Below are 15,657 nucleotides of genomic sequence, written 5' to 3' on the forward strand. Positions count from 1 at the left end.
TGAAGCTGAGAATCACAACATTAACACAGTAGATGAATAATGGGAGCAAAGTTGGAGCATATTTTGTAATATTGGAAAACATGGTTTATTCTGCAGCTGGTAAACTTGGCGGGGACATATGCACCCACATAACAATACGTTATCAAGCAGTACTTTGGTAAAGATTGCTTCAATGAGGTGAAAATACAGCGTTAAAATATGGCAAAAAAAACAAGTTTGATCTGGAGCCAGTTGCAGAAAAATAGACTCTGTCTTACACTTGCAATAGAATTTAACTATTTAAAAGGACCCATTTAGTATTGACTAAGGGAAGACTGATGCATAATGCATTGTGGGTAAAATTCAGACACTTGACAGAAAAGATAAGCTAACAAAACAGTTCCATCTCGTAGCACATTCTTTTTGTCCAGCTGGAAACACCTTTTGTTTTTTTATTCATTTTAGTCCAAGAAATATCAGAAAACAGTGAAGAAATGGCCGTTACATTTAATCAGGACCCAATGTGACATCTTAACATTGCTTGTTTCATACAACCAACAACCCAAAAGTATTCAATTTGTAGTGAAAGAACATTTGTGTAGCTGGTGCCAGGCCGTACTCAACAATCTAAGATAGGTCTAATGTCTGAGGAGTCTTAAAGCTGAATTTAAGACACAGTAGCACCAAGAGTTCACAGTCTAACAATTGCACACACACGTGAGAATATCATGGAATGTCTTTTGGGACACGAGCTAAAAACAGATATCAAAACCTCCCACAAAAACAAAGGATTTCGACTATCTGGGGGGAAGGGTCCCAAATCGTCAGCTTAATGTAGAAGTAGATATCCAAATTCCTTACCTCCATTCTCATTTTTAAATAGACCGTATAAATATTACAACACAAATAAATAAATGCAAATGTTAAAATGCAAACAGATTTGATCATTTTAGAAAATACGATGATCCAAAACATGATGTCTGCAGTCCCTCATCAAACATGGTCTTATAAGAGTTTTTGAGGAAATCAACGTAGTTCTGGATGCTTTGCTTGTGGCTCTCCGATTGGTCCAGACTGAGCTGCAGGTCCTTCAGACGCACCTCGAACTGTTTCTCTGCCTGCAGGTTAACAAAACGCTCAGGCAGTGAATTTCCTCAGACATTTGCTCGACATCAACACATCTCCACGACGGCCGTTTGCTTCATATGCTCACGTAGAGCACGGTACTCACGGTGAGCTTGCTCCGGCGAAGAAGTCGCAGCTCGTTGTCCCTTCTGCTCCTCTCGGCTTCCAGCTCCAGGATTTTGGTCTGAAGGGCCTCTTCTCTAGAAGCAGCCTGGTCTTTGACCTTCTTGACCTGGATATATGGGGAAAACAATTATTGCCGCCATTCCTGGGTGCCAGATGTGTATCTGCAAAACACCTATAGTGCGAAAGACAGGGTGTTTATGACAAAAAAAAGAGATAATGTGATGTTGCTGATCTTTTCGCTGTTCCTCACGTGCCACTAGACTATGTGTGAGCCATACCTGCTGCTTGACGTCTGATAGAGCGGCCTCCAGCTGCCGGCTGAGGGCCTGGCACTCTGACGAGCGCTGATCCAGCTGCCGGTTACTGTAGCCCAGACCTTCCTCCTGACCCGAGAGCCTCCGTACCAGCTCCAGGTTCTCCTGCTGCAGCGCGTCCATCTTCCTACAAACACATTAAACCATTTAGATAAATCTGCACTAAGGAGACGCAAACATTTGACAACAGACACGAGAGGATGTCTTACTTTTGGAGAGAGGCCACGTTCTCGTTCAGCTGTGAGTTGGCGTCATGAACGGACTTTCTCATCTCCGCAGATGATCTCAGCGAGTTTGCCTGACTCTCCATCTGTATATGCAAAATGTAAAGTCCAGCGACTGAAGCACATCACATGCAAAACTGCATAAAAGAACACAATCTTGCAAACACTGAATGTGCAGTTTTCTAGACACCAGTTCATCGTTGCTGATGGAACATGTGGGTGATTGAAAAGGACTCTCACAGCACATCGCTCACAAATGGCTACGTAGGTGCAGATGGAACCTGATTGTTTCCATTGCAATCGGAGAGTTTTTTTTTTTTTTTTAAATCACAAATATCAAACTCACAGCAGGACCAGAAAACAAGACGCGTCGAACACACACATTGGGTTGTACTACCGCCTAGTGGTCAGATGTATGGAAATGACAGCCTTTCACATTCTGACTCTGCACACCTGAACCTGCAGTTGCCTAACGGACTCTGACGTTTCTGAGCACTTCCTCTCCGAGCGTCGCAGGTTGTCCTGGCACTCGAAGAGACTCCGCTCGGCCGCGCTCAGTAACTCGGGGTAAGACTCCAGCTCGTCCACGCGCCCCTGCAGCTCCCGTCTCGCCTGGGCTCCGGAGGACGGCAGACGGAGCGGAGTGATGGGAACAGGAAAAAATATTAGCCTGACGAGTCAGCACACCTCTCAAAGAGATGCTCACAGACGGGCTTTAATGCTCCAAGGGTGCAGAATGTGCCCGAGATTCATCTTTAGACTGAGCTCATAGGTTGAAGTGTTTACTGAAGGAAGTTTGGTCGTTAGAAGGTCCAGTAGCAACAAATGTTACACAGCAAAGAAACATCTAACAGCTCACTCATTCAATAGCAGGAGAAACAGTGCTGAAGAGCTGAATGTACTAGAAGCACAACAGTACTGTTAGAATGTATTATTAAAAGAACAAAAAAGAAAGAAATTAGTCTTCTTAAGTATCACATATATTGTTAAATAAACATACATATTCGTAAAGACTTTTCCACATCAAGAGTTCCAATCTTTCATTAAATATAAGACTTTGAGGTTACCTTCTCAACTTCTGTATCTTTTCCATCTCGTGTCCTCTCCGTCTCTTTCAAGAGATTTGCATATTTTATCTTCAGATCATCGAACTCAGCTTGAAGCTCTGCAGCCTAAGAAGAGAAAGAGATTAGAGAACGATCAAGCCTGCTGCGTCCTTCCCTTCAACGGAAAAACTAGAGTTGTCGATAAATTATTTATACAGCTATTTCAGCAGACCACATTCAGTGTTACTCTCAGTATGATCATCCGCTTTTGTGTGATGCAGTTTTCAAAAAACAAATGGAAAAGCACAAAACATGAATAAGTCTTGGAACTTGTTGGTGTGACTTTGTGTTCCCCGGCCAGATGTGCAATGTTTCCCCCGTGTTTATTATCTATTCACACAACAGAAACATATACACCTAAAAACTATTTTTGAGCAGTTGTTTAGTAATATTCACTATGTGTGCGCGTGTGTCAATTTGTGTAAAATGTCTTCTTTGACTATAGAGTGAATCATCTTCCAGGTTGTAGTTTTGAAATGAATCACAGACAGAGTTCTTGAAACTATAAAAACTAAAGGTTATAGTGAATGTGCTGATTTCTACCTGGTGTTGGCCCTGTCCCACTTGATGTTTCCTCTCCTCACACACAACCTTTACTTCTGTCAGGGCAGACTCACAACCAGCCAGCTGCTGCTCCAGCTGAGCAACAGAAGCCTGCAATCAAATGAACATCAAATGTAATTTTAGTGCTAGAAATAAAGAAACAAGCGAGAGATAGAGAGAGCGAGAGAGAGAGAGAGAGAGAGAGCGAGAGCGAGAATGTTTTCATCTTTCTTAGGAATATGACAGAAATGACAAATGCTACAGATTGATTAGTTTATCTGTCAGCTGCTTATCGGTTACTAAATAGGTCCAACATATTCATGCAGCAGGTGCTTTACTTTTACAGAAATGACTCTCGTGTGCAAGCTGTTGGCCAACGTGTACCTCGAGTGTTGCATTATGGATGTGGAGATCTCCATTTTCGCCAATGAGTTTTTCAACACGTTGCATCACCATTTCATTAGCTGCAGTGAGCTCATCCTTCTCCTTCTGCAGCCTCGCCGCCATGTCGCCAATTTGACTTGATGGAAAAATACACATATAAAAATTCATAAGGGGAAATTGGTTGATGTGTGCGTGCTGATTCCCGATATTACAGTGAGCAACCTTTTCAACAGCTCTATGTGAACAACGAGTTTGTCTTTCTCTTCTATCTCGTGCTCTTTCTGTCGCCTCCTGGAGTCTCTTCCTAAACGGGCCTTGGTCAGCTGAGCATCCTGACGGCAACCAAGGAAATAAAAGTCAAAACAAGATCCTGAAAGATGCAACTGTGCACTAACAAGAAAATCATCAAATCATAGCCAATTTGACTTCTCACCTTTTCCTTTAATTGCGCATAGCATTTCTCAACAGCGGCTTCAAATCGCTCAGCTCTCAGTTTCTGAGCTCGAGTGGCTTTCTTCAGAGACTCTCTGTCCTGTGCTGCCTTCTCAGTCACAGAGGTAATGGATCCCTTCAGATCATCAATCTCCATCTTTTGCCCGGTCAGGGTTCTCTCCACAGCCTGAGGGGGGGGGGGGTAAAAAAAACATTAGGATATGCTAAAACACTGCACTTTTTATTTAAAGCAGTTTTCCCAAGAGAAAAGTAAATGTTTGTACCCGTAGCTGCACAGTCAGACGGTTGTTCTCGGCTTCTTTGTTGCGCAGCTGGCCCTGCAGGTGAGCGCGAGTCGCCTCCACAGTTTTGGTCGTGTGAAGTGCACTCTTGATGTTCTCCTATGAAACCCATTATAGACAGGTGCTTTAGAGTCTGCATTGCGAGCACATCTACATGGAAACTTCTGCTGTGTTTACCTGCTCTTCTCTCCGCAGATCCATCAGCTCCTCGACTTTTCTTTCTGTCTCACTCAAGTCTCTTTTTAATTGCTTCAGGAGAAAACATACAGAAATCAGTACATGATTTCAGATGGGATGTTGCATTATTTTAGAGGTCTTATGCAATAAAATTGCTCTTTTATTCTAATAAGGCAGCTGGTCTCATACAGTATATGTCTTTATATCTTTCAGTTGTCACATCGAGTACCAAATGAAGCTATGTTGTTGGACGAGCCAGCCTTGACATTAAGTTCTTAATTGATCCAATTCAACCATTCAAACCAGTATAACATTAACCTTTTTCACAGACTAGCACACATTTGTATCCCTCACACTTTAAACTAAGTTATTTCCTGTGAGTCACTGCTTAAACTTAAAGAAGCACACCTCATTTTCTCTCTCAGTCTGTGAGATCTTCTTCACTAAGATGTCCGTTTGGTGGTCGGAGTCAATTCGATCAGCCTAGAAGGAAAAACACGAGTTATCGAAAGAAAAAAAAAAAAAAAAAAAAAAAAAAAATATATATATATATATATATATATATATATATACATAAACACATTTTAAGTCAGAGTGTTTTGTGTGCTACTAATAATACAGAGCCCTGACTAACGATCCTGAGCAATAAATAAGGTGGATGTATTTTAACCAACCTCTGCATCTTGGAGCTGTTTCAGTTTCTGTCGAACAGACTTATTTATTCGTCTAAAATCCTCCAACTTCTCCAGCAAAAGTCCTCTCTGCCTTGTAATTCTGCGCTTATCGATGGCAGACTGTCTTGAATCCTTAATAACAAGAGAAAAGGAAGTTATAGGATAACGGATCGTGAACGGTTTCCAACATGGAGGGCACATGCTTGAACTCAACTTGCCAAAATTGCAAATATAACATACAGAAAATCCATCTTCCATGGCGTCTTTAAAAGACACTAGTTGTATGGCAGCAGAGTTGGCCGCTGCCTCTGCATCCATCAGTGTTTTCAGGAAAGGGCTTTTTCCACGACTAAAGGAAAAACAGGAAGGATATGTGTTACGCTGTGGCTGCCGGTGAGTGGGATGGTTGACCCCACAGGTTAGCCCATCATGTACAAATGCATTATAGGAGCTCACCAATCAATGTCAGCCTCTGGGGGTCTTGTGAGGAGACTGCTGCATGCTCTGCTCCTTCTCCCCAGCTCATGGGAGCCAACTAGATCCAAACAGCTCAGAGGGACATCCTCCCTGATGGAGCTGAAACCAAGACTGGGGAGTTCATCTTCTAGAGACATAGATCCCTCTTACTACTGACAAAACAACATAGAGTGTAAGTTAATGTTAGCACACAGAGGAGGGCAGGAAGTAAGTTCACACTAACGTGACCTTTTAAAGTATGTATGCACATTATTAAGGACAGTGTGAGAAGGTAGCAAGCCAACTAAGCCTACTCCTTATCAACAGACAGTCCAGGTTAAGTGGCTGTTAAGCTAAACGTTGTACTGCAAATAGTACATTAATGCTACCAAACAAATGCACTGACATCTGCATTATGACTATTACAACTAAAACATTACAATCCCTTTCAAAACATAAGCTTTACTTACGCTTTCGCCTTGTGTCGGTTGAGAACTAACGCTTCTACAAACTGAAGAGCCCACCCTCTCTCACAACATCGAACCTGATTGGTTACCTCTGACGCAACGTAATGACGCGGAGTTATTTGCTCACTGCTGATTTGTCCCCCAAGGACAAAGTAGGCGGGACTAAGTTTGATTAAAGTTGCGAACAGCCAATGAAAAGAAAGAAAGCAAGTTGGAAACCATAGAAACGAAAAGGAAGCTAGCTAGCTAACGTTAATGCTTGGTGGTTGGAAATGTTTAAAGCAAAAATACTCTTTATTGGCCCCAACGAGGTACGTAAATGGCTTTCCTCCACAGTGTTGTCACGTTAGCCTAGTGTTACTAGTCAGGTGTTGATAGGTACAAGTGGGAATAATATATTAATAGTTTTAATAGTACTGCATGCATCAGAAACCTAGCTTTACCCGTGTGTGTATGTTTTTGTTTATGTTAACTGAGAAAGCGTGCAGTGGTGGAATACATACTATTTACTACTTATACATTACATAACTCAAGTATTTCCCTGTTGTGCTACTTTATACTTTCAACTACACTCACTCCACTTCATGTATATGACAGCTGAGTGCTTTACAGGTTGATGTTTTCCATAAAAAAACGCAAATACATTGTTATAGATTCAACTACCTACCATTGAGTAAATAAGCTCCACCTCGACATTAAAATGCTGCATACACGTTAAGGTTTTAGTAATAATTAGCTAGTATTACAATGCACAATAACACTGAAAGATGTACTTCTCCCTGCATTATGTTTACATTCACTTACGCTTGAAGTACATTTAGGTAATATTACTTCCATACTTGTGTGTGCTGCATGGCTATACAAAACTTTTAACTTCAGTAAAAGTAGCGCACGTTTTTTTGTCTTGCAGGTAAAGCACAGGTGTAACTAATTACATTAATGATTCTGTTGCCTTTGAGGGTTTCATTAAGCCATGACATACCAGAGCCCTGAAACTGGAACATGTAGCCTGAACAGAATGCTTCATTGTTGTTAGTGATGTACTTTTCCTACTGTAAAAAGTCAAAATGTCTGTTATGAAAAGTTCCTGTTTTCAGTCAAATTAACTTGCATGTAAAAGGTAGAAAGTCATGTTAAAGAGGATTCATTTATGTTCTGATTGTTACTCATATCACTTCTAAAATCATGTTTTTCAGAGCGGGAAAACAGTTCTTGCTAATTTTCTCTCCGACACAGTAGAAAATGTGGACAGTGAATACAGACCTACTCGAGGAGTAAGGTACAAACCCCGTGTCCTCGTCACTGCTGCACAGTTCACCCAAACACATGACACCCTTGAGAAGATGGAAATAACACGAACAAACAGGCTGTTTATGGCGTCATTTAAAATATATGTATTACTGGCGGAAGTTACAAAAATGAAACTTCTACTTTTTCAAGGATACTGGAATTTGAATCGCAACCTGAAGGCAGTGGTGACAACGCAAAATGTGAGGTTGAACTTTGGGACTGTTCAGGAGATTTTAAGTAAGTTAAACATCAATTATTTTCAATGAGCAAAGGCTTAGATGATAACCAAATCCCGTACTTAAAAGTCCCGTTACTAACGATTGGATTGGTTTTCAGTGTATATACAATATATTCTCTTCACACAGATTTGAATCGTGCTGGCCTGCAATGATAAAGGACTCCAGCGGTGTGGTGATCATTTTCAATCCTGATGCTCCCAATCACCTCAAAGAGATCGAGACGTGGTACTCGATGTTCATCGCCTCTCAAAGTTTGCAGGACAAGCAGTGTTTACTCGTGGCTCATCACAAGCCCGGCAGCAGAGTAGAAGACGGACGGCTGCCTTTAGGTATTTCCACTGCAGGCCTCACAAAGCGCTTGTTTTGCGTTGTTAGTACTCTTTCTGGGCTAACATGTTCATTCTTTTGATGCAGCCTCACATTTGAGCCGACTGGCGCTTATTCACTCCAACCTGGAGGAGGAACCGGAGGATGCGAGGCAAGCTTTCTGCAGATACTTGGGAAATGTTGTAAATACGATGTCGGAAAGTCGAGAGCGAGAGGAGATGTCCATCATTACGTAGCAGCAAAATCTGTAACATATGCAGCTTAGCGAGGATGTATTTTGTCAGTAATCTCTGTTAAAGTCACATTCATGAATATTTTAATTCTACATCTTTGCTGTCATTCAGCTGTGCATGAAACGTCCACCTTGTTAACGCTTCAGCAAAATATTTTGTAGTTTGTAAATGAAATATAACTCACTCCTGTTGGAAATGAATACTCAAGAGAAACAAGTATACTTCTATGACTATGGAAACTGTTTATTTGAAAATGTGGTGCAGGTTGTTGAGAATGAGACGAGTAGAAGTGCAAAAGGAGAAAGACCAGTCCAACATTCAGACATTGTATCCAACAATGCCTCCTTTGCCAATGCACTCTCCAATGAAGAACCACATCAGCACCTCGGTGGCCACGAGTCCATTCCTAAAGGCGTCCTACAAAACAAAGCAAGAAAATATAAATTATTCAACTCAAGACAACTGATTTAATGACAGTCTAAAGATTTAGAAAATGAATTATGGTAGTTTATATTTAAGGCCTGACAATACATGAAAGAATAAATATAGAGTGGGAAAAGTCCCTATCCATGCATACAGATACGCACTACCAGTCACAGACGACACACTATGGACACACACACTAACAGAATACATATTTCATTGCAGATGTTTATGAAGTTTGTTATTGTTAACTTCTGACAGTCTTTGCACAAAGTGTTTTTCTGCTCATTTTCCACTGAACTAACAGACTTCCTACACTGGTAGTTTACTCATGAGGCCCACTAGGTTTACTTCTATTGTCACGGTACAGTTATTCAGTCATTTCTATTGTATATGCAGATAAAATCAACTGTATGACTGGTGTAAACAACAGGACTGGACAGCCAAGGAACTGCTGACCATCTGGCCTTTACAACTTCTGTCAGATCCAGAAAGGTTTATGGCCTTCTGTAAAATAACATGCTTACTGTGTATACAGTGTGCAGCATCTCTGCATCTTTACTTTGGCAGAATGACTTCAGGGCTTTTACTGTCACTACAGCTACTTCCATTGATTATTTTCAAATTACTAAAATAAACATCAGTCAATAATGTCACAAAATATAAAAAAGCACGTCTCTGATCCCGAGGTTGCATATTCAAATAGCTTGCATTGTCTGTCCAACAGTCCAAAAAATGACAGATATCCCTTTATCACATCAAACGGAGCAAGGCAGTAAATAGTCTGAGTGAAGAAGCTGAAATCCACCAATCAAACCAAGTGTTTGTCATTATCAATATTCAAAATTGTTTTTATTGTCTGCTGCCTAATGGTTCATGGACTCATTGTTCTGTACTGACAACACGTAATTACAGGCTGTATTTCTACAACAAACTGTAGATTATAACTGTTCCTAATTCATGCCATTCAAGCCACACAAACAAAAACAATACATACACATACACATATTGCTGAGCACTCAACTCACGGTTCAGACGCACACAAAAAAGAAAGTGATTCTCACACTTGCAGGGACTCACCTTTACTGTCGTTTGTCCCAACCGTCCTGACTGCACGCTCTTGATGAGGCCCGATGCGGCCTCTATGGCTTTGGGGATCTCAGCAGGGGACGGTGGGACGAGCTCCACGCGCGCATAGTGCCAGAAGGTCGCGAGTCGGGGTTTGGAGTATGTGACAGCGGCTGCGAATGATTCAAACGGAAACGGCGTTGGCTAATGCACAGCAAAGTCTCGGAGCCATTTCATGTTGTTCTAAAGACAACCTGTCGCAGTGGTTGATTCATGTATCGACACCTGCGTTGACCAAAGGTCACACAGAAGCTGTAACAACGTCACCGAGCTCGTGCTGCACGGTGTTCTCCACTTCCTCAGTTTATAATTGGTTAAAAAAAAGTACGAAAGTAAACTTACCACCGACTAAAGTTGGTACTTTTGCAACGAGTTTCTGAACTGCCTGAGCCATAATGAAGAGAGAGAGAGAGAGTCCAAGAAACTAGAAGAAGGAAGAAAGAGAAAAGTGGCGTGAGAGGTTTCCGGGCCGTTGATTTCAAAATAAAAGGAGTTACGCGAAAAATGCGGTTAATATATTTATTTTCAAAATAAAATGTCTTGAAAAGTTATAAATTGAGTAAATTAAATATTTCAGACATGTGAGTGTAGCCATACAGGAGCTATAAGACAAACTGGACCATCATCCATTATTTCATAAAGCAGGCAAGTACAGCAACCTTGTTATAGCTCAAACACAGAGGCAATTCAAAGTATACAAGACAAAGAACTGTATGAAACTGGTATTTAACATGCAGTAAAAACAAAATGAAGGAAATGAAAGTGCAGTGCCAATCAATCAGTGGCACAGCAGGGAAGTTAAAGAGACATTTAAATCAAACTGAGTCATTAAAGTGGTTTAATAACTCTGATTTAAACAAAGGAAATGATTTTCATGCTGATTTCCCTTCAACCATTGTTTCAACCAAACATGCCTCTATAATATAGTTGTTTTCAATACAAGACTGCCATGAGGATGACATCCACTGTATGAAAATCCAGAAATTGGTTCACAAAATGGGTTAATTGTTAGAATGTGTATTGTGTCAAAGTGAGAGAAAGAAAGGAGTGAAAAGCAAAGACAAAGTGTGTGTACAACACGGATGACTAACTCATTACTCACTCTCTGGCTCAGCCTGCAGCCCACATTCAACACAAAAAACTGGTGCTGTAACAATGTTCGAACACTATTGCAGGTTAGACCTGCATTCCACAGCAAACACCCAACTACTGGTCCCTTCTGTTTGATTTACAATCTTACAGTAATTTGCTGTACCGGCAAGATATATGTGAGAAGACTGTAATTAATGCCTCCTCATCCAACAGGAATATATCAAACTTTGACATAAAAGATAGCTGTGAGTGTTCAGATGTTCTCACCCCAATTTCCAAATATTTGCAGAGATCAATGCAGAAACAGGTCTGAGAGCAGCTTGCCTGCTGCAGTGAACATGAAGTGTAATTCATTTTTCAAAGGATTAATCACTAGAGGGAGCTCTCTAATAGGTTACAATACCAAAAGCATTTAGCGAGAGATAATGAACAGGAAACTGCCTTTGCTTTAAACCCCAATATATGATAAACAACTTTTTTTATTCTGCAAAAGAATGGTTTGATTGCCAGACTTTTATTATCATGTCTGTTGTTGCTTTATGCACTTTTATGTTCAGCCCATTGAGCTTATACCTGCAATGAAATGTGCTATAAAAAAGGGGGTTGGCCTTGCCTCAAGGGGGAGTCCTTCATCTCCTAATAGAGACTTGGGTGGTTTCATAATTTATAACTGCACAGAACTTTATTTTGAACTCAAATTGTCACGGTTTCCAAAAATACCAAATGCGTCAGCCTGAATTACGAGGTAATGTAATCAAAGAAACAACAACAAAGAAGCATCAATGATTTTCCATCTCAGCCATGAAAATGTCATCTTGCATTTCATTCAGTAACAGATGTGCTATGGTCGCAGTGTGGGAAAAAGTGGGTCACTTTAGGTGGCAGGCTTTATTTTGAAACGTTAATGCAGTGAAACAATAGCAGTGAGGTTTTTTTTTGGGTGCATAAAGTATAAATCAATATTTGGAGCTCTATGGCTCGCTATGGAGCATTTTTTTGATGAATGAGTCTCCGTTAGGACAGATGTGCACGTGCATACACAGGTGGCGATGCCATACGCACTTCTGCCAATGGCTTCAGAAATGTAGCTAATGGGCCAGCAGAGAAGAAGACTGCAAGCTAGCAGACACGAGTGTAAACAAGGTTTAAATCTTTAAAAAAAACAAATCCGCTTTGCAAATGTTTTATGAGGAAGGAAATGTATTAAACTAGTTTGTTAGATCTCACAGAGACACACAGTGTGTTTTTCTGCTTTAATGCACTTGAACGACATGACAGTGTGTCAACCTTTACATCATATTCTTGGCAAGAAAGCAAACTTCTTCTTTCTTTGAGGTAAGAGCAGAATACATTTGAAGACAAAGCATTAATTAACATAAAATACATAATTGCTGGCTTTTGGCTGACACATTCAAACTGAGTAACTTTCCGAAAAGTGTGTTAGGGGAATTAACTTAAATTCTTTAATGAAAAAAGATAAGAAACCAATTTGGAGGAGCATAAAAGTCGTTGTGCCCTCTAGATATCCATGTGACCCTGCAGCACAATGTTCTTCAGCGGTGATGTGTTAGTTCTAAACAGTGAATACAGAAGGACTGTGTGAGTCATAGACAGACCGAGACAAATGGAAATATACATAGACAGGCAGGGAGAGAAAAACAGACGTGAGAGGAGGCTGCAGTGACTAAGTAAATATAGCCTTTCATGGTCTAAGACGGCTTGTAGAGGCCACAGTCTATGATACAGGCAGATGAGATTAAAACAAATGACATCACCGCCTCGGCCACAAACAGACACACATTTGGTGATACAGCAATCAGTCTTAGTCCTCCGCGGTATGAAGACAGATTAGGACATCATCCAATTCCGTGTGTGGGTCAGTGGGGAATTGTCAAGATTATTGCCAAGAGTGAGATGATGAAGTTATTTGCTTTATTCTTACATGTAGTAACTATACTTCCGAATTTGAAACCAAACAGACGAATTCATCGCATTCGTCTTGCTGTTCTTTCTAATTATCATCTTCATCCTTATCAGTGTTTCTCGCTCATTGTCTTCTGTCGGAGACATGTCCAGATAGTATCTTGTGTCCACATATCCTGACTGTTTGAAGATAATTCAGAAACAGACTGCGGTTTACAAACTTGTATAAAAATTGATCTTCGCTCTGATTAGATTTCGCTTCCCCGCTTGCACATTTTTTATCTGTGGTCGTGCAGCTGGAGAAGAGGATTATTGTGTGTATTTGAATATTGGATAAAGCTATAAAACTCAAAAAATGCCCCAAACACCACAGCTGGGGTTCATTCCAACCTGCATGTTCATTTGTGACCTGATCAGCCAGCACACATTTTAATGTGTGAACAAGCTCCCTGATTTTATTTTTTTTTGTCAAGTGACTTCTTGGAGTCATTTATTATTATTTTAAAATGGTGTTAGATCCCTCTCACCGTCACTCGGGAATATATAAAAAAACAGGCTTCGAGAGAGAACATTATCAGACGTATTGCTTTCATCCTGAATGTTTCACACAGAGCGACAAACTGCTTCAGCGCTCATTGTTGACGCCGTGTGACGATGCAGATGCACCGCACCATCTGCAAACAGCAGATGAGCCACTGTAACGTCAGCAAGAAATATTTCTCCAGAAATAAAGCTCAGGTGAATAGCTTCTTCATTCATAAGGTGGAATGCATTATTTCTCAGAATGGGTGTTAAGGAGTTCTTATGACTGTTAAATGGATTCAAAGCATACAAGCTGCAGACAACCCATTGACATTCTCTTCTCACGGCTACAGTCCATACCTTTTGGCCTGAAGGCGTCCCTTTTCAAAAATCTGTTTGTGGTAAGAATCTTTGAAATATTTTAGCTGTTGAGGCAGTTTACCCATAAAGCACCCTTGAAGCCTTGAAGCCATTACAGACGACACACTTAGTTTCTGGGTTTTAAAGTGCAGCTCATTCCTTACGCACTCTCCTGTTAAGCTCATGGAAGCGGTCGGGTACATAAAGCATTTTTCTTTCTCTTTGAGCTGCCAATCAAACTAATCGGTGACTGTATGTGTTGGCTGCTTGGCAGATGATTCATCCCCTGGCAGGTAAAGATGTCAGGGAGAAATCTTTGCTTCATTGGACATTTATTTTCTCTGCAACAGCTAAACACACTAACCTATCAGAAACTGCTGTATGTTAAACACTTTTAGGACTGACTTACTCATAACACATTATAAAAGGAGAAGAAGAAATGCACTTGCCGAGCAACTTTAAAGCTACAAACAACTTATAATGCTCAACGTAGGATAAACATTCTGTAATACAGGGATTTATCTCCTCAGATATAATATTACCCTCACTTTTTCAAACATAATTTCCTGAAACAAAATACTACGGTGTATGAAACACCCCCCTTTGCAATGAGGCAACGTATTAACCTATTGACTGCTGAGACAGTCCTGCTTCGCTTCGCTGCTCCCAATGCTGTTGTTCAAATAACTTTTAATAACCTTGCTTACTACAATCCAGTTATGCGGCTTTATGATGGCTTTTGTGGAGGAATAATTGTGTCATATCAGCTGAGGGCCAAAAACACACTTGAAAATGGAATATAATATTACAAAGTATGTTTTCTTTTGTGTATAGTCAATCCCCATAAACCTCTATGGTAAAATGGCAAACATTACAACAGAAATGTTTACAGCCTGGTGTAAAGTACGGTTTTCGTCATATGCCTGTTCATGACAACTGGTCGTGGAGGAATTGTTATGTAACTGACCTGTTTAAATTATATTAAGGCTTAAAGTTAGGGATACTTGAGGCCATGGCCGCTTCGAGTGGCAGGTGGTTGCCGTACGAGGTCGCTAGCTGCTAGCTAGCTGCTAGCTAGCTGCTAGCTAGCTGCTAGCTATCTGCTCTGCTGCTGTGTCGTCACTGCCAAGATGGCGACGGTCGGAACCACCCACTTTGAGCTACATAACCGTTCTTCAGAACTCTATAGGTGACGTCACGGAGAATACATCCAAATACAGTCCATGATAATCAACTTAAAATAAACATCATTGTGTTTTCGTTCCCTTAGAATGAGCTGTTAATATCTGCATAATGAGTCTGCGATAAGCGATCTGCAACCTCACCGCCAGATGCTGCCAAATCCTTCACACTGGACCTTTAAGTAAGTGTTCCCTGTTTGTGCTGACATGCACATTGTGAGCTGATATATATCTCAGTGTTTGTGTGCTAATACCATAAGTTACGAGGTTGCCGATCCAGCTGTCTGTTTCTGTTTCAGTTTTATGTTTCTCACGCTGATCTGCTTTTTTGGGTGATGTCAAGGAATCTGTCTGCCTGCTGATTTATGCTCCTATGCTGCTGTCAACAACGTATGCGCAATATGTGCTTTGATGTTAATTGTGTTATTCATTTCTTGCAGTGACTGGGCCCGTTTTCTTTTTGGCACATGCAGTATGACGTTTTAAATACTGGTGAAATATGACTTTTCATACAAGTATTTGGCCTGTGGTAGTCTTGCTGGATGTTTTCCCCTGGATGGTTGCAGTAGTGTGTAGTGTAGGAGGGTAATACATATATATATATTGGTCTTAGGAATGTATCTTATAGCA

General features: G+C 40.7%; 3 protein-coding genes across 5 annotated transcripts; 1 reads left to right on the forward strand and 2 right to left on the reverse strand.

The window, feature by feature from the left end:
* Nucleotides 1-396: 396 nt before the first annotated feature.
* LOC116393257 (outer dense fiber protein 2-like) lies at nt 397-8,530 on the reverse strand. Of its 3 annotated transcripts, XM_031865427.1 has the most exons (17): nt 6,313-8,530; nt 5,843-6,015; nt 5,627-5,735; nt 5,387-5,518; nt 5,121-5,195; nt 4,713-4,784; nt 4,518-4,634; nt 4,235-4,420; nt 4,024-4,133; nt 3,802-3,937; nt 3,418-3,528; nt 2,836-2,940; nt 2,222-2,380; nt 1,754-1,854; nt 1,509-1,671; nt 1,211-1,336; nt 397-1,097 (listed from the first exon to the last, which is right to left on the reverse strand). In XM_031865427.1, exons 2-17 carry the CDS (start codon nt 5,998-6,000, stop codon nt 924-926), a joined length of 2,034 nt encoding a protein of 677 aa, XP_031721287.1. In that variant the 5' UTR covers nt 6,001-6,015; nt 6,313-8,530; the 3' UTR covers nt 397-923. The 3 variants fall into 3 exon arrangements, with proteins under 3 accessions (XP_031721287.1, XP_031721286.1, XP_031721288.1); XM_031865426.1 differs by lacking the exon at nt 6,313-8,530 and having other exon boundaries at nt 5,843-6,304; XM_031865428.1 differs by lacking the exons at nt 2,222-2,380; nt 6,313-8,530 and having other exon boundaries at nt 5,843-6,304.
* On the forward strand, nt 6,553-10,365 carry ift22 (intraflagellar transport 22 homolog (Chlamydomonas)). The gene is made up of 5 exons (XM_031865429.1): nt 6,553-6,620; nt 7,506-7,588; nt 7,750-7,836; nt 7,965-8,167; nt 8,253-10,365. The coding sequence occupies exons 1-5, from the start codon at nt 6,582-6,584 to the stop codon at nt 8,399-8,401; spliced, it is 561 nt and encodes a 186-aa protein (XP_031721289.1). The 5' UTR covers nt 6,553-6,581; the 3' UTR covers nt 8,402-10,365.
* LOC116393259 (ATP synthase subunit g, mitochondrial-like) lies at nt 8,616-10,409 on the reverse strand. Its single transcript, XM_031865430.1, has 3 exons — nt 10,292-10,409; nt 9,902-10,062; nt 8,616-8,815 (listed from the first exon to the last, which is right to left on the reverse strand). Exons 1-3 carry the CDS (start codon nt 10,341-10,343, stop codon nt 8,717-8,719), a joined length of 312 nt encoding a protein of 103 aa, XP_031721290.1. The 5' UTR covers nt 10,344-10,409; the 3' UTR covers nt 8,616-8,716.
* Nucleotides 10,410-15,657: the final 5,248 nt, after the last annotated feature.

The sequence above is a fragment of the Anarrhichthys ocellatus genome, unplaced genomic scaffold (genome assembly GCF_004355925.1).
Source record: "Anarrhichthys ocellatus isolate YVR2014 unplaced genomic scaffold, GSC_Weel_1.0 scaffold32, whole genome shotgun sequence".
NCBI classification, from domain to species: Eukaryota; Metazoa; Chordata; class Actinopteri; order Perciformes; family Anarhichadidae; genus Anarrhichthys; species Anarrhichthys ocellatus.

Bases quoted from the DNA above. Each gene is read 5' to 3' on its own strand.
- LOC116393257 (XM_031865427.1), bottom strand. From the start codon at position 6,000: ATGTCTCTAGAAGATGAACTCCCCAGTCTTGGTTTCAGCTCCATCAGG. The intron at 5,196-5,386 runs GTTGGTTAAAAT...TTTTCCTTCTAG, and splicing joins AACAGCTCCAAGATGCAGAG to GCTGATCGAATTGACTCCGA. The intron at 4,785-5,120 runs GTGTGCTTCTTT...TTTCTCCTGAAG, and splicing joins AGACTGAGAGAGAAAATGAG to CAATTAAAAAGAGACTTGAG.
- ift22 (XM_031865429.1), top strand. From the start codon at position 6,582: ATGTTTAAAGCAAAAATACTCTTTATTGGCCCCAACGAG. The intron at 6,621-7,505 runs GTACGTAAATGG...CATGTTTTTCAG, and splicing joins TCTTTATTGGCCCCAACGAG to AGCGGGAAAACAGTTCTTGC. The intron at 7,589-7,749 runs GTACAAACCCCG...TACTTTTTCAAG, and splicing joins AGACCTACTCGAGGAGTAAG to GATACTGGAATTTGAATCGC.
- LOC116393259 (XM_031865430.1), bottom strand. From the start codon at position 10,343: ATGGCTCAGGCAGTTCAGAAACTCGTTGCAAAAGTACCAACTTTAGTC. The intron at 10,063-10,291 runs GTAAGTTTACTT...AATCATTCGCAG, and splicing joins AGTACCAACTTTAGTCGGTG to CCGCTGTCACATACTCCAAA. The intron at 8,816-9,901 runs GTGAGTCCCTGC...TTTGTTTTGTAG, and splicing joins TGGGACAAACGACAGTAAAG to GACGCCTTTAGGAATGGACT.